The 25,033-nt window shown below is 37.0% G+C and overlaps 1 protein-coding gene across 2 annotated transcripts in view; it reads right to left on the minus strand.

Moving 5' to 3' along the window:
• The window catches only part of LOC131070822 (uncharacterized), a 120,407-nt gene that overhangs the window by 35,345 nt on the left and 60,029 nt on the right, over nucleotides 1-25,033 (minus strand). Inside the window, exon 4 of one of the 2 annotated variants that reach the window (XM_058006481.2) lies at nucleotides 22,835-23,162. In XM_058006481.2, coding sequence (XP_057862464.2) covers nucleotides 22,835-23,162 — 328 coding nt within the window. The remainder of the gene's footprint in view (nucleotides 1-22,834; nucleotides 23,163-25,033) is intronic. The other variant, XM_058006482.2, reaches the window with a different exon arrangement.

Genomic DNA, 25,033 nt, shown 5'->3' on the forward strand with positions numbered 1-25,033 from the left:
ATATAGATATCAAATCCTAGAGACATGATATGAGTTTTCATACAAACACTCCAAAATGCATAGTTAGAACCATCAAACAAGGGAGCTCTACTAGTAGCTAGACCTTCTAGGGGATTCATTTTTGACTGTCTGGATCAAATCTTTAGGCTTTAAAGCTTTGATAGAAGATAACTTGCTCTGATACCAATTGAAAATACAAACAAAGATACTGAGGGGGGGGGAGTGGGTATATCAGTATCTTAAAAAAACCAAACACATTTCGTGAGAGAGACAGTAATTTATCACGTGGAAAACCCATTCGGGTAAAAAACCATGGTACAAGGAAATATTAATATCAATGAAAACTGGGCCACAAACCTTTACAAAAATGAGCACCAACTCAATATATGAACAACTACTTCACTGAGCACCAACTCAGAATTTCAAAATCAGATATTTGAAACTCAGATGCAAGCACTTTGTTTTACTTTGAAATGAGTAAAACTCTTATCTAAAACAAATATCGTATCCAGATAACGCTATTTGTCAAGATTTCCTGTGAGTACAAAAATGAGTAATCTGTCATTGGAAACCAGAAACAAATTCACAATACACTCTAATTCTTTTCATAGACTTCAAATCAATGCCTTCACATTTCAATTTCAGCTCTAAATATACTTCAATCTCTTACTGTATATACCCACTCTTTCAGCTCAAAAAGAATTTCATCTCCTTAGTCTCTGTCACTGTTGTTGACTTGGTGGTCAACACCTCCTTCTAGATTCGTGACATTTGCTTAACCGCCTCCTGTGGATCCTTGTCTATGGTCGTTGTGACGTTCATTGATAGCTCAAGCTTTTGGCGTAACAGCAGCGGTGATTCCAACAAGTGGTATTAGAGCACAAGGTTACGCGTTCGAATCTCGGGAGGTCTCCTTCATTCCGTTGGTGCGGAACCCTCAGTCAATGTTGAGGGGGAGATTGTTGACTTGGTGGTCAGCACCTCCTTCTAGATTCGTGGCATGTACTTAACCGCCTCCCATGGATCCTTGTCTCTGGCCGCTATGACGTTCATTGATAGCTTGAGCTTTTGGCGTAACGGCAGCGATGATTCCAACAGCTATAACCTTCAAAAAAATTCTCAAACACGTTCTGCAACTTTATTATTCAACCCTATTGTTTTTAATTTCTAAGCCGCTTTTACATCCATAAGCAAAACAAGACCCTAACTTAGATTCTCAAGTTTTTGTAGCACAACGACACGAGAAATATTCATGCCAGTCGACCCCTCCAAAATACTTTTTGCATCCTGTCAATATCACAAAATTCGACTTTTCTACCTTCTGCCGTTTTTAAAAAAAAACGATACTCTCACAAACATTTTATTTCACCATCCAAGCATACCAAAAATTTCTGCGTTAAATCTCACACGTAAAACCAAGCTCCATAAGCAACACATCCACACTAACTTCGAAGTCTCAAAAAATGCAAGGCTCCCCTTCAGAAACCAGACTCCCTTTTTCTTACCCAGCAAAACTGATCCCTGCCACACCAAAAAAAAATGATTTTTATCCAACTGAACTCTTTGAAACCACACACCCAGACGCCTGACATTCGTTTTCAGTTACACACACTTGGCAAAAAAAAATGGATATACTAAAGAATACGCCTGAAGAAGTTCAAGCCCAAAAAGACACAGATGCGACAACCAAGATGAAATCCAAATCTTGTGCGAACTTGTACAATACTCGTCTTTTTAAAAAAAAACATATTGCAACACCTTACATGTTCTGCAAAAGAGAATACAACCACATATACAACGACGGTTCGTAAACAAAAAACCACACATCTGTTGTCAACAACAAGAACAACGTATGACACTTCAGAAAACCAAGGAATATATTACTACCGACCTTCCAACTTCCATGGCGGCAGATCACCTTACAATATGGACAAAAACACTTCGAAGCCGTTTGTACACAAAGTACAATCCACATCGACGTAGAATCTCCAACCAACAAGCATCTGAAAAAAAAATGAATCTCCAGAAATGACATTTGCAGCAATATAAAGTTAAACAGTCCAAACAGCTGGCAAATTCGATCCAATAAAGAAAACAAAACAACACTGACATCAATGACATAAATAGCCAACATCTAGTCATCTATAATTCGCAATGTTCGCGTGGGATTCTGGGTTTTGCTTGACTTTTTCCTCAAAAATCATGGGTACAAGTGTTCCTGTTTTAGGGTTTTTACCGTTTTTTTCGAAAAAATAATGTTCTGTAAAATTCAATTTTTGGGTTTGATGATTTTTTCCTCAAAATTCATGTCTTCTTGCAATCTATTTTGGGGTGTCGTGCTCATCTGCAAAAGTTTGTTGAGGGTTTGCTGATTTTTCCTCAAAATTGTGGTTTTAATTTATGCAGCTATTCTCGGTGTCTCTATCTAGAGGGAGGGACAGTTTTGTTACCCAACGTTAGGTTGGATGATTTGTGATGATTTGTGGAGATATCCAGAAAATTTGCAGATTCTGGGAGAGTCAATGGCAAGCTCTTGTCACAGAGTGTTCTAAGAAGAAGGGGGCAGCCTTCTCTCTTTTTCTCTTGGTAGTAAGAACGATGACCATTAAGGGAGGGTTTAAAATAATGTATTGTTTCTTTAATGGTCATCTAGTTGTCTAGTTTGCTTAGGTAGTTTCTATTTCTAGTTTTAGTTAATGATTGTTTCTTTTAGAAACGTCGTCTTTGTAAATCTATTTAAGAAGACTTCGTCTTCATTGTTTAATACAACACAACACACAAACTCAATTTTAAAAAAATTAAAATTAGGGTTTTTGAAATTAACCACTTAATTTTAAAATTTGAGTTTGGAATTAAACTTGCAAGTGAAAATTCGAATTTTGAAATCGAAAAGCACTCAGATTTGAAATTATTAATACAGATTAAGCAATTTACAAGCTCAACTTTAAATTTAAAAATTTAGAGGTTATAATAGTTTTGAAAAGGACATAGGAATTGGCCGAACTTCAAAGAAGGCCAACAGTTTCATTAAAGCTAAATTTGCAATTCACCAATCATTTTCGTACATCTTGATGATGGATCATAGAGTGTCATTTGAAACATTGATACGAACGAAACTTAGTTTCTTTCCAAAAACACTTCTTCTCATGGACCATGAAAATTTCATATTACTACTTGGATACTTTTTCCTATATCTCCTTATTGGCAAATTCTACTAGATGCTATAGTTTTTGGGCAGAGTTCAAATCTTGTTGCAATGAGAAGATGTGAGGTCCATAATAGATCGACACAATGAGTTATAGTAGAGGAAGGGTTACAGCATCTTGTCAAATGGTTGAATGGATGGGAGAAACATGACATTGAATTTCCTTGATTCTACAACCTTTATTCAATCAAATGCTTCTCTAAAAAAGCATGCTTGTTCGTGAGGAGTGATCCCAAACTTCAAACTCAAAGATGAATGACAAAGTTGATGTCGTAAATTGGATCTTTGATGAGCAAAACTTTTGGCTTCTAGAAAAAGAGATTGTAAGTTCTTATTCTCTTTTACCTGCTTTACTAGATTTGAGTTTTTTTCTCTTCATATTTTCTTCTTGAATTTTATTATTTTACTACTTTTTTTTTAACAAGTCATAGAGCATTTAGATAGCCTTCTTTGTGTTGTGGATAAGGAGAACCATACAATGGGTTGTGTATAAGGGCATGGACAAGCCAAAGGAGGCCATCAAACTTATCTATGATGGGATCGATGGAAAATATCATCTCATATGAGAAATCAGTAATTGACAATGGCATCATCAATGTCATAAGCTACTACATGTGGTAGGTTATTTCTTGAATCCAACATTCCAATTCTGATCAAATTTCAAGGTCAATGAGGATGTTTTGGACAAGTTCCATACCTTTATAAGGCACATGGAAATAGATTCTAAAAGAAATTTTTTTCTTCAAGATCAAGTTCATTACACTTGCACAAGTGGACCTCTTTGCTCAAAATAAATGCAAGGTGACTCAAATGAACTTGCAGGGTAAAATGTACCTAGGGTTGTACTTTACATTTCTTGCATTAATGTTAAATAGTGAGTCTGGGCTCTTTTCAACTTTTTATTATTTCATTTCCGATGAATGGGGGGAAAGGTTTGGTGATAAGGTGCCAAACCCTTAGAAAATTGGTGTGCTTGTCTCAAGTCTAGCATGTGATGCTTCAAGATGCAAATGCAATTGGCATATGTTTAAGTACATACACATCCAAGAAGTGCAACAAATCAACTTGGCGAAGGCTAATGACCTTGTCTATGTTCACTATAACCTTTGCCTCCCACACAAGAAAATCTTGGGCTCAAGTTTATCTCCCATTGCATTGGAGATTCATCAACATTTAGATTGAATAACCAAGGCTATGGATCCTATGTTTGCTAAGGATGACATATGTGGGTTGACCAAGCTTAGCTTGAGGCAGAAGTAATAGCAATGTGGAGGAAACAATGTGAGCAAATCCCATTGACATTGTTGAGACACACATAGATATCATGGTTGTTGTAACATTGAAGACCTATCTAAGATATGAGTGCAAGAACCACCATAATGCTAGTGATGTTGAGCCAAGTGATGTTAGGTCCTCTCTATTTAATCCATGACATGTACAATCTGTTAACGATCCATGATTTCGGTAGACCAAAAACATTTGAGAATATTTATATATTCAAAAATCTTGTTTCCTTTAGCTTAAATATTCTTTTATACTTCTTTGTTTGATGTATACTTGTGTATGTGAGCAAAGTAGCATGTAATTCAATATTTTGTGTCTTTATAGTTGATTTGGGTTTTTGTAGAGTCCTCACTAGGTCTTTTTACTAAGTCCAAATCAGAAGCCATTATTGTCCTAGCAATTTTGTGTTGAGTCCAAGTTCATTAACTATGGTTATGTGATAAGGAAGATGGTAAGTAATTTAATATTTGTTCTACATGTTTCATTGGATGAACATGGAATGATATGAAGTTGGTTTAATCTCATAAACCCCACTTTCAATGACACTAATAGGCACCATATATAACATGATACTTTGCATAAGAATATGTGACCATATAGCAGACATACACTATTGTGGGAGCAATTTTTCCAAGAATACATGGCTAAAGAATACAAAGAACGCAACAAACTCCAGAAAAGTGAATCCCAGCATAGACAATTAATATCATGTTCTTGTTTTCTATCACAAATTTTTAACTCTAAATTTGAATTTTCAACCAGCTTCTTCCTTTTTCTGCTGCTTATTCAACCATATTAAAATAGCCTTTTAAAGTATTATATATTTTCCCAAGTTCCCTCTAGATTTCACATAATGTACTATTTTTCTTAGTAACTATCTTAATTGAGAGGTCTTTTTAAGTACAAAGCTCACTACTATAGAATTTTAATCACCATTCTCTCTTCCAAGTTTCTTTGTTAGTCAATATGTTTATTGGCATTGATCTTTGGGATGGTTGAGTATTTGAATAGGAATTTGAGTAAATATATATGATGATTGTTGTCAATTGTTTTTTGGTCTATGTTGCAAGGTTTGATAGAACACTCCCTAAGTACTAGTATGGGTTCAATTTGGGGCTGAGTACAAGTTTGGCATGGCTTAGGGAGGCAAAAGAAATGTTTTCTCCAATGCAATGGGAGATAAACTCAAGCCCAATATTTTCTTGTGAGGGAGGCAAAGGTTGTAGTGAACATAGACAAGGTCATTAGCCTTTGCCTAGTTATTTTGTTACACTTCTTGGAGGTGTATGTACTTAAACATATGCCAATTGCATTTACATCTTGAAGCATCGCATGCTAGACTTAAGACAAGCACACCAATTTTCTAAAGGTTTGGCACCTTAGCACCAAACCTCTCCCCCCATTCATCTAAAATGAAACAATAAAAAGTTGAAAAGAGCCCAAACTCACTATTTAACATTAATGCAGGAAATTTAAAGTACAAATAAATGCAACTCATTGTGGTTCAAATAAAATTGAACCAAATGTTGACTTTGATGCTCTAATGAAGAGCAATATGAATGTTATTGAATGTTGATTGGAATTTTCATTATTTATAACATTTGACAAGTCACTAAATTATGAATTTATGAGTTTTTTCCTTTTTGCAAATTATGAGGTATTTATACATTTTGTTTACTGTGAGTATTGTTGTGACCTTTTCACACATCGCCCCATTGATAATGGGGACCCCCTCTTTTTCTGCTTTTTGTGTTGTTAGGTTGGGGTTTTGGCTGCTTAGTGGGCAATTTTGTGTTTCTCGTGCCCGAGTCTCGGAGTTTTGATCATGCCTAGTGCCGTTTAGGGTTTTTGAGGTTATAGGATCAAGCGCGTGAAAATTGAGATTTCTAAATGATCCTAGTTTTGTCCAAGCGTTGACCCTTTAGGAGCATTAACGTGTTTTTAAATGTCCTCATCGGTGATTTTAAGTGCTAAGGTGTTTTCAGACCTTTTGGAGTTGTTTTCTCGCTCCTAGAGAGTTATTCAAATTGATTTCGCACTTTGTCCCGATAGATTCCTTTGTGTTACGCTCCAATTTTTGATAAATTTGCCTAAGTCCAGTTGAGTTTTATTAAGTTTCGAAGTTTCTAAGTGATTCTGAGTGGAAAAATCATCATTTTCCGGATGAAAATCCATATTCTAAGGGTTAAAAGGTCAAAATTCCATACTAGAGGTGTTTTTCCCCTCATATTCCTGACTACCCATGGTTTTCCCCACTCAAAATCTAGATTGGACATGGATTTCCCCTCAAATCCATACTTGCTCCATTTTTCCACCACTGTGAATCCATGCTAGGGTCGTTTTTCCCCTGGAAGCATTAAATTTTGACTAAGTGTCAGGATTTGTCCTGACTACCCACGTTTTTCCACCAGGGAAGTATGGATAGGATTGCGGATGACATTCCACACCTGGGTTGATTTTCCACCAGGTCTTTCGCGACAAGTTTTGAGGATTTTTGTGCAGACTCTCAATCCAGACTAAAGATGTTTTTCCACTGGGAGTATTTTTGATGATTTTAAGTTCGAATTTTCATCCAGACTAAGGTCGATTTTCCCCTAGCCCCATTTTTGTGTGCATTTTTATGGATTTTGTTGGGAAATTTTGTCCATACTAAGATCGATTTTCCCTTATGGGGAATATTTTGACGTCTTAAATAATTTTGATGGGATTTTTTAATCCCTACCTAGATCGATTTTCCCAAGTGGCTCAAATTTTGATTTAAATTGCAATATTTTAATAAAGTGAGCCTTGTTTTAATTGTTTTTCAATAAAGCAACAATTATTTAATAAATTTAAAAAACAATTAAATGATTTGCAATAAGCATTTAATGTTTTCAACCTTCTAGAAGCAAATCGGTTTTACCCAAGCAAGTATAAGAACGAGTGTTTTATCCCACATTGCTTGTGTGATAAAGTTGGTGATGAAAGCAAGTTTAAAGAGAAGAGCCCAGCATTATTTTATTATTGAATTTGCCAGGTGTCTCCATGCAAGGGTGATTTTCCCTCTTACTGGCGATTTTTGATGAAGTGTTTTGGAGAGGTGTTTGATTGAAGACTTATATTTTTCCTCCATTTTTCCATCTTGGCAATCCACTTGATTGGTGCCATTGGAGTTTATTGACTCCACTGTTTGCAGATTTTCAATTTTGGAGACAGCGATTTTTTCTTTAGTGGCGACTTTCTACTTTGGCGACTTTTGGTGATTTTAGAGGATTCTTATTGCAATTTTCCCTCAAGTCTGCCATTCAACTTGCTGTTATCAGGCCTGATTCAGATTGATTGGAGTGCATATTGAAGATCATTTGCCACGATTTTGGTGACGTTAGCCATTTTTTGGGTGAAATCCATGATTTTGGTGAAGGGTGATTTGTGTTGAATTCCTACACTCCAAACTTTGAAGATTTTCCTTGATATTGCCTTGGTTATTTGCTGTTCTCAGACCTTCATTGTTGGCAGATTGCATACATATTGAAGACATGTTTCAGATTTGAAGGTGGCGCCATAGCTGGGAAAATACGATTTCTATTTGGCAAGTGTTCTGTGACATATTTTGGTGAATTCCATGCATGCTTGATATTCCCATTGCTCCTTACTTGCTGTCATTCCTCAGATCTGAACTTTGACGCCATTGTTGCAGCAGAGGTGACCTCCATTGTTGGCTGTCCATCTATTTTCAGACTTAAACTTTCATTGCCAGCCAACTCTAAACTTAACGATTTACCTTTGGAAGAGTTTTCAAGTCATTTTCAGTCAATCACTTCACCATTTGAGGGCTGTTACAGGTCTGCAACTTTGCCATGGCTGCTTGTCCTCAGAAAATTTACCTTTGACTAGCCATACCATTTTTCCCGGATTTGATTTGCTTTCATTATCTAAGTTGTTTTCCATCAAATTTATGCACATTTAGGTGATTGCAACTTGTTTTGAAAGGTTAATTTGTACAATTGCAAGTTGTCTTCAGACTTTGTTGACCTCCATTGTTGACTTTGGAAGGTGTCCTTAGACATATTTTTGTGTGAAAACACAATCTTTCACGCCTTTCCTTAGTCACTCTTGATCCAGTATACTCCTTTGCACTATAATTTGCACAAAATTTCTAGGTATAAGGAGGTGTTGATTTCATGAGGTTTTCATACCCTAATCTTGTCACATTTTGTATTTAAATTGTTAAGATCTACCTAGAGTGTGGACTATTTTCCTGATTTCCATACCCTAATTGATCTAAATCATTAAGAAGTCAAGAATGTTATTAAAAATATTGTATTTTTTTTCCAAAGTTCTAACTTCAAGCTTCGTACAGGTATGATGTCGAAGTCCGGATTTAAGGAAAGAAGAGAACAACAGAAGATACTGGAAACTGGAATCTATCCAGAATCCAAGATGTCATCCAGATGGAAGGAGATTATGGATACGAACATGCATTTCCTAAGCTTGAACCTCATGCGACAATGGATGTTCGGAGTTGGAAATCAGATTCCTTCCCTAGTGTATGTAAACATTATGAAGAGTGGTATTTTTCAAGCCGTTGGATTCCCACAATCCATACAATGCAGTGAGCTTATCCTAGAGTGTGCACGATGTTATGATCCTCGCTCGCGAATGATCAAAACTCCTAAGGGCGTTGTCATTGCCTACCTTGTTGAGGATGCAATTGCTAAGGTGTTTGGAATTCCAAGTGGAGCAGATATGAAGAATGCAACTAAGGATGAATATGAAGATCGATACACGAAGAAGATGGATGCATGTAAGAATATAATAAACAAAGAGTGGATGATCGAGCCTAGGCTTCATCATTCCAAGGCTCCCAAGACACTCATGTGCACAGACTTCAAAGAGGAATATAGTGACTTAGTATTCCTGCTTAACAAAGTGATGGGGATGCCGCAGGGTGCAATATACGATGGATGGATGTTTTACTTCATCCAGGATTGTCTTAGAGGGATATTGATAAATTGGTCTAGAATCATAAGTGACAATCTGGACTTTCAGCTGAGGAATGTAGAGTGGTCCAAGTCATTCGCCATGACTTCCTACTTGGTATACCTGCTTGCGCGGTTTGTTACAGACAAAGGATTGATATGCAGAGGTGAAGTCGGGAATGGGCAAGGACAATTCAGGAGTCATGCGTGCTATCCCCAGATGAACATGTATAGAATTGAAGACTATAAGAGAGTGAATGATGCATTCACAATGTACATCACGCGGATGCTGCAAGGCGGAATCCGCAGGAGGTTGTCTAAGGAGGCAACTGAGCTAATAGAGAAATATGGATTGTGGTATATTCAGTTTCCCACTTTCACGTACCTTAGAATTCATGGGTTTCAATCCGAACCCTACAAGCTTCCTAGGTATCCTTCCGACAGAATGATCTTGTTGGAAGTGGTGAGACAGCTTCTAGAATTTGTTTCCATCCAGAGAGAGAAGCATAGGACAGGCATGACATTCCCTGTTTCAATTAAGAAGACGTTGGAGGTTTGCCAATCTGCCTTAGCCGCCAACATTGCGAGTGAGGAGCTTGCATTCTATCGATTTGCAACCTTCAAGAAAAGAGAAAGATTTGATCTAGATAAGAAAGTTGGAAGGATCAGGGGAGAGAAGTTCATCCACAAGACAGACATAGAAGATTATTGGGCCAAACTGATGGACGAGCAGGCAGTGAAGAGACGAATGTGGTCCAAAATGTTAGTGGATTTCATGAGGAAGTGTGGACTTTTCTTCATTCCTGATCGGGTGTTAGATGACAAGGATCATACGCATCCACATTATGAAAATAAAATGAAGGCAATCTTATTGCCTAATTGGTTAGAATCAGAAGAGATAGATTTAAAGATATTGATGAGAGAGGTCTTGAGTTTCTCCCGTACATGGGTGGATATTCAAATGAATAAGTTAGTTCGCATGGGCCTTTCCTTCACTTATGAAAAGATGAAACCGGAAGAATCTACTTTCGAAGATGATTAGAGGACTATCAGTGATGTTAGGATTCATGCAGATGAAGAGAGTCAAGCTCCCAAGAGAAGGAAAAACACACCAGGAGGAGTCAAGGCTAGAGGGAAGAAGATTGAGGAGGTCAAGAAGAAGAAACAAAAGACTATCATTCCTTCACCACCTCTCAGTGTCTCATCAATTAAGGAAGTTGAAATAACAGAACAGAATAAGGAGACCCAGCAATGTTCCAACACAGTGATACCACCAGATAATATTCAGGATTTACATGCCACAACGACATTTGCTCCACCAAATGAGAATGATGATCTGTCGGGATCCCCTACTCTCCTTTTGGAGTTAAATTTGGGAAATGAGATGTATGATTTGACCAGGAGTAATCTTGATGATGATGATGTTTTCTCGGCATTAAGAGGACTTGATCGAGATATGTGTCTCGATGATGGTATGAAGATGGCCGCTATTCCTGATTGGTTGATGAAAAGTATGGAAAAGAGCAAGAAGATGATAGAGGTACAGCCAAAGAAATGGGACTCGGACTCAGCTCGGACTCGGCAAGGCCGACTCGGACTCGGCGTTAGACTCGGCTCCAGACTCGGCTGGACTCAGGAAAGTGAAAAACTCAAGAAATTTAGAGATTTTTAAAGATTTAAAACTTGTTTCAGGCACCCTTTATTGAATACAATTTAAAGACACAATAACATCATCAAACTCGGCGCATTTGATTACATACACAAGTATACATCAATCACATAAGCATAAATGCAAATTGTAGCTGAAGGAAATAACAAACATAGATATATAAATATTGTCAAATGTATACAATATTACAAAACTCATGGAATAAAAAATCCATGTCATCATATGATCATCATCAAATGTTTCATACAAATACCAAAGGTAAATACAACTACAAGCCTATGGCTCAAAGGAGCCTGCACCCTCCGACCCCGGCCCCCTACGAAGGCGTCTAAGGTAGGTCCTGGATGATTCGACAGCCATAGCCGCTCCCCATGACACCATGCCATGCTCACCAACATCAGGAACATCCGTGTCACTATCTGCCTCCGAATCTCCTGTCTGTGCTCGTGCTCTCCGCTCCTCCTCTGCCATGGCTACAGTCTCAGCCTCTATATCTACCTGGTCAATCCAATCAGTGTCAGACTCGGAGCTTAAATTTTCCCTACTTCTATTGACACAGTTTCCCCCCATTATTTTCGACGAGGGTTTGGGGGCAGTGCCCCCAAGGTGGGGTCAAGGGGCATCGCCCTTTACCACTTATTTAATAAAGGTGTCGGGTGTTATTTTTCTATTGGCTGACATGTTGTAACCCTAATTTTTCTCATTCTCAGGCGAAGGTTGTAGTGAACAAAGACGATACCATTCATTTAAAAAAAACTTTTTAAAATGTTTTTTTTTTTGTCATTTTACTAACCCAGCCAGTAGCCGAGTTTGGGGCTCGGGACTCGCCGAGTGGTGAGTTTGAGCCAAACTCGCCAACTCGACGAGTCTGGCGAGTTCGGACGAGTCCGAGTCCGAGTCCCAGAGACTCGGTGAGCATGACTTGGACTCAGACTCGCCGAGTTTAGGCGAGTTCGAGCGAGTCCCATTTCTATGGTTTTACAGCCTATTGATAACATTGATGACTACTTAGCTAGGAGCAATAAGGAGAAAGAACCCTAGAGAGCTGAGATTTTGTCGCACATAGCTAGAGATGAGATAGGAATGCGGATTGCGCAAGTGGTTGTTCCTATTGGAGGTGTGACGACAGACATTGCTACTCCTATGGATTTCCAGATTACTTCAGTTGCCCTCGATCGTACTACAAGAGAGAAAGAGTTTCAAGAGGTTGGTGATAACCTTAGGGCAATCAGCGCAAGGTTGGATAGAGAAATTGAAGAGAAGGAGAAGTACAGAGAAGAGAATATCATACTTAGAGAGTATATTGTGGGGATAAGGTGTGAGAATCCCACCCTTATTTCCCCTATTGCGTTTGATCATGGACTACATTCACACTGTGAGGCAGCGAGAGATACACTCTCGGAGGTGGAGAAGTAGATTGAGAGTGCAAGAAAACAGGCAGATGATTTCCTTACTCAGTTTGTCCAGGCATATGATAGGACAACATGGCTCATGTTTAGAATCCAGTATTTGGAGGGAGTTTGGGAAGAATTTTGGCCTATTCAGGAGAAGACTATTCCACGCCTTAGAGCTTTGAAGAAGATTCCTAAGTCCACATTGATCGGCGAGAGCATTGTGCACAATGGAGACAAGTACGATTTCCATGGCTGGTATTGTTCATTGGTCGTGAAAAAATCAACTTATGAGAACGCCCAACTGAGTTGTACAGAGATGGAAGGATTGATTCAAGACATTCAGTTGAAGATTCTTGCCTCAATTGAGGAGTTATTGGGTGTTGATGTTAGTGATGCTAGTGGATTACACTTAGCCGAATTAAGAGACAAGATGAAACTTATGTATTTTTGTCAATTGGACTCTTTGAAGAAGAGTCAGATGGATGATTTGGTCTCTTTGTTGATTCATGTTCATAGTTCGCAAAAGCTCATGCCAGACTGAGAGAACACTTTGGACGCTTGCTCGGATTCATTGGAAGTGATTGATTTGTAGCACGATACCTTACCTAGCATTTCCATGGAGGAGTTAAATTTTGTATTGGCTAGATTCTTGGAGTATGCTAGGAGAGAGAGAGATGCAGGGAGAAACCTTCTAGAAGATTCCCTATTTGATGACTAGGTATCTTTTTATTGGGCTATATGTTGGTGGCACCACTTTTTATGTAAACCCTAATTAGGGCAATTCTAGGGTTTTGTTAGCATGATCTTGGCCCTTAATTTAGTTTTAATCTTGGCAATCTATTTTGTATGAGACTATATATACCTCCTTGTCTCTCATTTGTAAGAGAGAGTTTTTGTAGAATTGTTGGTATATGTTTTAGCTATTGGAATCTAAATCATTGTTCAATTGTTGGTGATTTTGCTCTTCAAATGTTGTCTTTGCATTCATGGATCTCAATTCCTCCAAGTTAGATTAGAATTTTAGATTAGAATTTGTTTTCATGTTTGTTAGATTGAGTGGAAGATTTGTTGAGTATATTTGTGTGGAATCCTTAATCCATACCACTAGCCTCTTGCCGCTGGTAAGTGCGCCTTGTGTGGTCGACTGGAAATTTGAGTAAGCTTAACTTCAACTATTACACGTCCCTTGACAAGCATCAACTTGGATGGTGTCAACGTTTGATGGTATTAGTCTGAAAATCCTTGAGTATACCTTAGACAATTGCACTAAGTTTGTGTCAATACTTGTTTGTGAGACCCTGCCTAGTTTGATTCCACCAAACTTGTTCATCATTTCCTACATTCCTAGGCCTAGAATAGATTTCCTGAACCCTATTCCTTTTGCCCATTTTTTAGTAAGAATTAAGTTTAGAACTACATTGCTAAATCCTAAGTTGTCAGCATACCTATTCCGCATATTTCATGATCAAAGAAGATAATCCTAACATTTGTGTAAGTCCCCAAGTGAACACAGCAATTCACATCGACCATTGAGTTACCCACTCGTCAAGACCTGACATGTAGAAACCTTGGAATCACTTTAGTTGATCTTACCCTTAGCATTTGAGGTGATTTTGTTCAAGAGAGGGTAAATTACTTTGGTATTTTATTCTGAAATGTTATGTGCATAAAACACACATCAACAAGTATCATTATTTTTATAATTTTAATTTATATATATATATAGAGAGAGAGAGAGCTTGTACCTCTACTGGGGGGGAGTGCCATATAGGCATATCTGAACCTCGAACTCATACCTATCCTTATATCAAGTCCGGTAACTTAGTCTTTGGCAGAACAATATTTTCCAAACTTAAATAACTTGCTTTGTTATGCAAATTCTACAAAAACAATAATGCCAATAGCCAATACTCTTCATATGAGTTAGTAGCCATGACATGCCATGACTTGAACTCCAACCATCTACATCTATTCTCCTCCCCTTTTGGATTTTCATAATGAAAGAGTTTTCTTTCCTCTACTATATTTTATTCTATTATATTTAAACATCTTTAATGGCATGCACAATAAAATTCTCCACAACAACCGATGACGATAAGATTTTTCAGTAACATTTATGTCACATGCAAGGTTGAACATCAAATATCAGTCTTAGACCCTCTCAGAGACATTTTTTGGGAGTGAAGAATTGGTGAAGTGTGTAACTTGAATAAAGTAGAGACAAAAAACATTTCTTCTACAAGCTCAGTTCATAATGACATCAGGCAGAAGTGGTAAGGTGTGTAACTTGAATGAAGTAGAAGAAGAAACACATTTTATTTTACAAGCTTAACTCATAATGATATTGTACAGTGTTAAACAGATATCTCCAACCAATGTAACCCAGTTCACAAAATCTTAAACCAAGACAATTAGACAAGGCTTGGGAAGTTTACTAAAACTTCTAAACAAGTAAAAATACTTTTGATAGATCACAAACACCATCGTAGCCTTGAGGATGAAAAGATCATTTGTCCTTATCCTAGCTTTACAACACATCTAGAATGGGCGGCAGTACATGAAAATAGTAAAATTTGTCACTGTTTCTTAAATTATCATCCTTACAGACAACACATGGCAATATAAAAATATTTGTTTATTCACCTTTGAGTTTTTCACCTGCCATACATGGTATTTAGTAAATGTATAATTTGCCCATTACTGTCAAGGTATTTCATCACCAAATTGGTGTGATTTCTCTCTTCTGACCTGCAACATTTTCTGCTAGATTTTGGGGATTTTGAACCTTCATTTTGAAAAACTCCTGATGCTTTCTACAGTGCCACAATGTGAGATCAGCAGTACTTTTAGAGTGTTTATTTCTTTGTAGTCTTTTATCTCTTCTAAAGTTGCTTTATTTGGCTCCCACATGCAGTAGCTATTAGTTGTGCCTTTGAGTCCCATTGACCTATTTTGGTCTCTTGTAGACATAATAAAATCTCTTTCTTTCTCACATAGGACTACTCTGACTTGCAGGATAGATGAGAGGACTAGCAAATTGGTGTGTTTCTGAACTTCCACATTATCACTATGAAATCATCTTTACAAACATAGTACAGGACCCTAGCTAGAAGGTATTTTACTATTCTTTATTAGAAAAGTTGGTCTAAATCATTAGCTACACTTCTTTTGTGCCAATCACATATGGGATGATATTGTCCTAAGAGTTCAAATATTAGTTTTCAGAATTTATTTGAAAATCCATGTAATCAATGCTTTAATTAATGTTTTAATGAAGAGCATAGGTTGGTTTAACTGCCTACTCTAAATCTGAGTTTCTATGCTGTGTATGTTTACTTGCCTATCAAGACATGCAATTAGATAAGAAAACTGGTTTACACATTCAAGAGTAAGAATGATTTCAGAAGATATGACAATTATTTCTTAGTTCATTCAATGCTTAAATGGTCTTCTACAATATTTTGGGAAGGGAATGATTTTCCAACCATGGTCCCTTTTCCCAATTATAGAATAAGTTTATAAACTTGTCAACAGTTCCCAGGAATTCCAACTGTTGGCAACTACCCAAAACTATTTCAACCAGCCAATGAGACAACCATTCTCGCCAACTAACCGAAATTACAATATAACTAATACCTAATATATGTTTTATTCTGTCTACTATGTAAGGCTTGAGTTTATATGCCATGTTCAATGATATCTAAATCCAAGTTATTGTGCCAGGTTCAATGATATTATCAATCCAAATGCTATGCAGGTTCAAGGACATTCTAAATCCAAGTTCTTGTGCCACCTATGGACTGTGTTTCTATGCAATGTCCAGTGATCATTTAAACTTGATATGCTAAGTTAGAATTGTGTTTTTCTGCACAGAGAAATTTTTAAATTAGAGTTCTATACTGAGTAAGACCTGAGTTTCTATGCCAAATCAAAAGATATTCTATTTAAGTTATTGTGGTAGGCATAGCCTGCATTTAAATGTCAATTCAAAAACCTTCTAAACTGAGTTTATTTCCCTGACACATACATTGGTATTGAACTCATGAATAATAAAATGTGATTGATTAATATCAAAATAAGCAATTTTATCCTAATGGAAGAACTATCCATGAAGATCAAAGGATGCATGGATCCAATCACTACTAAGATCAAGAAAGAGATTCAATATTTTCTTCACATGCTTCTGGTGTGATCCTTAACTAATTAAATATTAGCATTTCTGGACTTCATTTTCCATCTATATTTCCATTTTTTTTACAAACTTAGGATACATCTATTTGATCCACACTTTAAAGAGTTGACTACAGCTATTTTTTCAATTACATGGTCACAGATGTGTTGTGAAATCCCTCACTAATATTTGGTTGCCAAAGCAAATGATCTTTATACTCCATGAAAAAACATATGGCCACCTGCATAAATTAGAGTCTCCATCACACACATAATAATATCTCTTTTTCTTCTTATCTTACCCCAACTCATGAAATAAGTGGGAAATGTTTCATACCAGATGATGTATGAAAACTAAAGTGAAGGCTCCTCCAATGCATTATATCCCTCCTAAGGTTGCTCCAATGCATTATATCCCTCCTCCACTTCAAATGATTGTCAGGGAAGGTGTTTCTCTTCATCCTCACAGCTTACTAATTCTTGCTTGGTTGTACTTGTGCCTTCCACATGCATCACTACATCCTAAATGGGAGTCAATGAAGAAAGGTTCAATTTACTCCTAAACTTCACCATGAGGTCAAACCCAATAGTAAAAAATTTGACCAATATACAAGGCAGATGGAAAGGAATCCTCTTTTGGGCTTTGTCATGGAGGGTCTTGTTGATGTGTTTTTTATGACACTCCAAACACAGAATAAAATACTAAGTATTCTATCCTCTCTTGAACAAGGAAACCTTATGTGCTAAATAATGCGATCAAATAAGATAACCCCAAGGTTTCTTTTTGACTTCGCAAATTGATAGTCTCGGTGAATATGGTGTGATATTCTGGTATCACAAAGGGACTTACGCCTATGAATCGCAATTGGAATTTGCAAAGTAACTTCTCAAAAATATAAATATCAAAAAGAAAAAGGGTTTAGAGAAACTAATCTAATACCAAAGGACAATGATGATAATGAATAATGCTTTGATAGACAAACTCCTTCAAACCAAGTTTTTCTTTGTCATGATAACAACAAGTATACAAACTGATGTGATCTCCTAAGATAGTGAATGATTTTCATTATTGCAAATATTCCTAGAAATACCCAATGTTGGCACAACTTGAACAAATATCCACAATCAAACTTAGCCACGATAATCAGGCTAAGGCTAACTTTACATTGTAGCTTACAATAAGCAAACCACAAAAATTATGAACCAAGGAATTCATCACATATCATTGCATTCCTCCACAAGATCAATGAACTTTATCTAAAACTTGAATTGAAACTTGACAAGTAGAAAACATGCAACATGTTGAAATAACATACAAAGTCCACCATATCTTCAATTAAAGTAGTATGTTTATTCCACGAAGCCTTGGCAACAATCTCTGTCTTCTGTCCTACTCTACTCCTACTTAGCCAACTATTATTCTACTGCTGAACTACTCACTATTGATCAACTATTCGCCTTTACAAATGAGAAAGTTGAGCCTTATATAGATTTCTAATTACAAATGAATGGCCTAGATCTAATCCAAATCAATGGTCAAGATTATATGATAAAACCCTAATTAATGTTAGTTATAACTAACTCCTCTTCAACCAATGAGAAAATTACATTTGCTTGATTACATGTCCTTCTAGGACCAATAAGAAATAAGTTGCAATTTCATCTTTCTTTGACTAGGTTCAATGGATCTAGACATGTTGACTTTGAATTCTTGATTGGTGGATGGTGAGTTGTCGCCACTCCAACTACTTGCACGCCATGTGGACTTGCTACCTCATCACAAGCAATATCTCTTGATGCTCAATGAATGTGATGAGTCATATTCCCAAATTGCGTCATCTTCTAACTTTGATTAACTCTTCTGAAACTATCTACTTGAGAGATGCATTCACATTTCATCATTTGCACTTGCATTCTACCTTCATCTTTCTTGCCTTCATATGTCAATGCTTGATTTTCATGTGTAGTCATTGCAAGTGTAGCCTCCATCCGCATTTGTTACTTGTGCATGATGTCCTTCTCCTATTATTACTCTCCATCATCTTGCTCCATGTCCTAACCTTGATCTTGGATTCAAGATTGTTGTAAAATTCCCTTATTATCATTGTGATGTCTTGAATTTCTTGATGTTGTAGGGCCTTTCATTGTGTAATGTCCCCTTCTCCTATGCATAGTTGAGATGAATCCTCCTTTGAATTGATCAAGTCCTTTTGCATTGCTTTGATCTTTCTTTCACATGGTGAAGTCCTTCCTTATGTTGAGATATCAGCTCCTTGCATGTTGAGATGCCCTTGTTGTTTTGGTTAAAACATCTTCATTTGCATTGTTGATCTCACTCTTGGATTGTGAAGTCCTTCTCCCTCTCCCTTGCATTGTGAAATCCATTTTTGCATGACTTGATCTCCTTTCTTCCATCATTCTTTACAATCATTCTCGACAAAAAGAAAGACCAAATACCTTAGATTGTAATCATATGCAAATACAAGGCAAGCAAAAGGTTTATGATAAATGAAAGCTCAAGTCTTGCACCACCAATTCATGTTATGTGAAAAAATATCAAAAACAGCATTACTAATTCATGCAAGATTGCTCCACAAATACTTCCCTTCAGTCTGGAAATAGCACTTTTACCCCTTGAAATTCTTATTACAGATCTGGAAATGTTTAATATTCTGCTGTAGAAAACGATTTTAACCCTTCTCCAACTGCTCCCTTGTTGGTTTTGATCATCAACACTTTGTGCTCACAAACATTTGATTGGATTTATGTCTTGTGGCTGTAAGTAGCCTTCACATGCACCCTCATAATGGCTGATGAAGTTTGATATTCTCCTCTTTCACAGGTCTGCTCCAAATTTCTGTTTTGAATGGATTAGAATTGAATGGCAAGAATGAACAAGCATCACCTCGCATTTATATGTATTGAGGGAGTGATTAGGTCATCCTTAGCAAGGTTTTGCAAATTTTAATTAATTTAAATGCTTTTGAAGATTTTACCATCATGCTCAAAGAAGGTCACCATCTTAGTTCATGCCTCAACCACTCCTCACGCCTTGCATCCAATCACCTCAGCCGACCTAGAAAGTCTTGCACTTGAATATTTCCATGTAATGTATGAAGTCGGTCTTAGGGAGAGCCATCCAAGATTTCAGTTTTTTCAAGCTCCCAGCATGATTTTGGACTTTTCATGGTGTCATGTAAGAAATCGGAACTTTCACCTTGCCATGCACAAAATCAGGATTCAGCCTTGCTCATGCATAAATTCGGGATTCACAACTCACCATGCATAATTTTGGGTTTTCAAGCTATGCATGCACAATTTCGGGTTTGACCTTGTTCATGCACAAATTTGGGAATTGAGGGCCTTCGTGCACAAATTCGGTATTTGTACCTAGTCATGCATAAAATCAGGTTTCAAGGTTCTTCGTGTATGATTTCAGGATTCTCATGTATGTAAGAAATTGGAGTTTTGGTATCTCCATGTAAGGAATCGGGGTTCAAGCTTGCTTATGGATTGATCTGAATGTTAAACTTAGTTATTTCTCCAACTTGTTTCGGAAATTATAACTCCTCACTCAGCCATTTCTTGAAAAGTATACGCCATTTGCTCAAGGGTTTTGGGGATTTTGCATCAATCTTGCATAAATCAAGTTTGGAGGCATATGTAAGATTCCAGAATTTTCCTACGTCTATGTAAGATTTGGGGATTTTGGGGCACTTTGTGTAAGAAATTGAGATTTTGAGCACTTCATGTAACATTTAGGGATTATGAGCACTTCATGTAAGATTTAGGGATCAAGAGCACTTCATGTAAGAAATAGGATTTTCAGCACTTCATGTAAAATTTAGGGATTTCACCCTTGCCATGTAATATTTAGGGATTTTGTAATGCTCACGTAATGAACTACAAGATTGCAAGCACTTACATTTTGAAATCACCCTTAAATTCTCCACTCCCAACAAATGTTCAAATGCCATTTAAGTCACTCACCCTAATGACTTGATCATGAACATGTTCCACTCAAACTTAACCCTTATCAAAATCTAGGATTTGCAACACTTGTGCATTGTGAGGCAAGGTTTTGCAAGCAGCTCAACACTTAACATGGGCTCTAACTTAATCTGATGCTTGGAATTGCAAGCAACAGTGGACTTTACTATCAATATTCACTCCTCAACTCACCTCTATACCACAACGAAACCAACCAAACTCCTCATTCAGAGGTCAAAGACTTACAGTGCTGCCAAGCTAACACTAAACTAGCCAAAACACCTAACCTGGCCAGAGAAAAGAGGGGTCCCCATTTGCAATTGGGCAATGTGTGAAAACATCACAACAAATCTCATGCCAGATCAACATGTGGTTTGGCTATCAACTGAAAAACAACCATAACCTTTACCTTTATCTAAAAATATTGCTTTCTAATTTTTTTGTTTCCTTCATGTTTTACACACACTAGGAAACTCCATTATAGAAACAAGAATCACATCTACCCATACCCACATCCTCTAGTAAGTATACTTACTTATAGTATAGAATTAAATGTTACCCTTATAGTTTGCAAAATCAGACTTGGAGAGTACTCGGCAAGCCAAAAAAATGACTCAAATAGTACTCAACAAAAACTAGGCACCTCAAAAATACTTGTTTTTGAAAAAACAATAATTTTTATAAAAATAAAATATAAATTTTATGCAAAAAATAGCTACAAAAATGTATCAAATGAGTTTGGTGGTGAATGGGAGCAATGCCCCCAACAGAGTCAAGGGACAGCACCCCTCACAAGGATCTAGGGCCAACGCCCCCAATGGGGTCGAGGGGTAGCGCCCCTTGTGAGGTCCCTATTGCAATACAGGCAGGGTCAAGGGGCAAAGCCCCTGCCACCGAGCCCGAATAAAGACCTTGAAAGCCGCACAAACCTTCATGGTGAGCACCATTTTCATTTTTGAAAGGCAAAAACCAATGCTTATAAAACCAAAAAAATGGAGTTCTTTTAGTGTCTAATCCACGTTTTTTCCTCAATTTTGACAAGTTGCTGATTTAAATGGAAAACCTTGCCAATTTTTGGCAGATCTTGGCAAGTACTTGCCAAAAAATTGATGAGTAAACACTCATAAAACTCATGTATTAAAAAAAAGGCGAGTACTCACTGGCTCCCCGAGTATGCAAACTATGCCCTCCCACACCCTCAATCAAAATGCATTCTTGTCCCATACCACCACATCTCCAGATGACGATTTTTTGTTTGTTTTAAAATCTTCCTCTTTACTACATTCATCTTGAAATTACACAATTTTATAAGCACTGCTAAAACACCTCTTCTTGTTAATTTTCTTGCAGCCTGTTTTAGGAAATCTTTGCAAATTCCTGGAATAAATTATGTTTTAAGTTCTTTGCACATTAAGGCATGATCTAAGCCTCTTAAGGCATTGAAAGTCCAGAGTCAGGACATACAACTTTGTTACATAATGGGAAAGACATTGGGATCCAAGCTTTGATGTCAAGTGCAGAGGGACTTGATTTTTCTAGTGCTGTTTGACTATATTTTTCTTGATTTGACTTTCCATGTCAGCAGGTGAGATTGTGGCATCAGAAAACAATATATGGCTATCATTCAGACCTTGTTTAATCTGAATAAATGTTTTTGACAGAATATTCATGACATGCAACTGTTATAAATGCTTTAGCTCTATTTGAGTACTGGTATAATTATAACTCTGCTTTCCCAACTTTCCCCGGACTGAATCAGTTGATTGCTGCAAGTAGTACCAGCATTGAATAGCGTTGGCAGAAATTTGTGAAATTTGACCATCACAGATACTTACAAATCTTTTGTTATTGTTAGTCCTGTACATTTTGGGAGTGAAATATGTTTTGGTTTAACATTTTGTGAACCCACTGAAGCACATGGGCCCAATCAAGTCCCCAAGTGATTGATGTGTATCTATTACCCCCACATCTGAACCCCAGATGAACAAAAATACACAAAAGCCAATTGATACAAATCAATCCTGTGAAACAAAATTGCTGCTATTTCAATTTTTGTTTTTATATTTTCATATTCTATTACCAATTCAAGGAAGCAACATACGTATGTGAACAAATAAATTGGGAGAAAAAGAAACAGAAGAGAAAGAGGGCACATTTATGTTACCATTGCAACAAGCTCTGCAACATCCATTGTAATAGGCTGGAATTCTAAGCTGACCGGCTCACCAATATTCAGAAGGATATCTTGCAGAGTGTCAATACCTTCACGAGTTCTCTTTGCCAGTTCAACAAGAGTCATCCCATCAAAAATGTCAATAATCTTATCACGTGAAGACCATACTGCTCTCTTTGGCCTTGGTGGAACATATGGGGCCTCCACTGGCGGTTGGGTACGCTTCTCCTTCTTTACTCGTTTTGGTTTCTTTATACTCTTCACACCAACTTCATCAAGTTTTCGTTTTGCTTGCACTGCAAAGCCAATATGAAAGAATCTACAGTCCAACAAACAAATCCAGTATAACATACAAAAATAAGATACACTGGCAGGTATTTCTTTATAAACTAAAGATGTAGGAAAACCACTTCCTACAGTCCAATCATCTCCTAAGCATTAAATGCTTCCTTTGGCCCACATAATCTTACTCTTTGAGCTTTTTATCTTCAAAAAACGCAAATTTAAATAAGTACATAATAGCATAAAATTCAAAGAAGCGACTGAGAAATCTCAAACTGCAAATCCATTAAATTTATAAGTAAGAAAGAGACCCTGAGGCTGAGAAAGGACAATAATTACACACTGTGGGATTAGATACTTGAGTAAACAATGATAAGGATAGTATGTAGAAAGCAAATTATTATAGTCCACTTTTAAGAACTTTTCAAGTTAATTACCCAGGAATTTCACTTGAGTGCTTTCCTACTTCGCTAAAAAAGACACCTAGCACACAAGTTTCTTTTGACAAATATCTAACAAAATGGAGCAAAAATAAATTTATTAGCAGTGAAAGGCATGAGAAATAGAGACAACAAACAACCATGCACAATAACAGGTCACAGTTAGAAAGATATTAATTTATAGTGACTAAAATTGTACACCACAAAAAATATGCAAAGATGTCTATGTATAAGATTCATCCACCCAAACCTCAGTCCACTGTTATAAAAAACAGAGTAAACCAACAAATTTACAGATCTTTAAATGGTGGTCTTCAAATAATGATCATTTCGCTTGTGAAACTTTATTCCAGCTTGCCTACTTTGTCAGTTATGTACACATATCCATCTGTTTAAACTTTTCATTCTACAAAGTTCAACTTTTAACATTTCCTTATCATCTCCTTCTGATGAGATTCATTGTAGCATGGTCCTAACTTTATCAGTCTTTTGCCTCATCATTTGCTTTGAGCATTCATCTCAATCTTGAATATTCAAACAGTCATTTATTTAAATTTAGGCAACAAATTTGATAGATAACTAACAAATAAGGTCCAAATGCAATAGCATTTCCTTTGCTTCATCTTCAAATGTATGCCATAACAGTGAAACCTCCCTGTTTGTTTTGAGCTATTGCAGCCATTCCATGGGGCTCAAATCAAAGTCCCACTTGCTTAGTGATCAAGGTCTGCTATCATCATCAAAATCAGAACACAAATCTTCTTACTCCTTTGTACCTTCTAGCATAAACGTAAAGCATTACTTAGCAGACACTACTTTGGTGCTTACAAAGTGATTGACAGCTCAGCGGACTGTCTCTCCTGCTTCTAAAGGCTCAGGGGGTTATTTCTCTCCCCTTTACCAGCTACCCTTCCTTGCTCGATAAAAATTAATTGACTACATGCTAGCATGAGGGAGAGTGTACTCCCATAGCTATTAACATATACTCTTGTTTCAGTACTTGCTTTTTCCTAAAATGCTTTAAGCACACCTATTGTGCTATCCTTGCTGGATATAATTTCTGTTACATTAAAATGCTTTGGTTTAATTCATTGCTCCAAAGAGTTTCAGAGCCAAGGGGGGGCTGGGGGACTATGTACCAAATTTGGAGGTCAGCAGGGAGACAACAGTAGAAATATAATTTAGTACATGAAAAATTAGTTATAAAAAATTTCAAAGTAGTTAGCATTCCTAGTTCCTGACTGAGATGCACAGAGCAAATACTTTGAGGGGGGGTGAATCACTACTTGAGACTTTACAAAACAATTTTCAGAATTAAACTGAATAAAACATAAAAGAAACAACCAGCAAAAATGAACACACAGATTTCTTGTGGAAAACCCTTTCAGATAAAAAAGCCACGGCATTATTAAGCTTCTATTAACATGAATGGGCACCAACCCACTGATACAAAAGTGAGCTACAACTC

This window comes from Cryptomeria japonica, chromosome 11 (assembly GCF_030272615.1).
Source record: "Cryptomeria japonica chromosome 11, Sugi_1.0, whole genome shotgun sequence".
Lineage (NCBI taxonomy): Eukaryota > Viridiplantae > Streptophyta > Pinopsida > Cupressales > Cupressaceae > Cryptomeria > Cryptomeria japonica.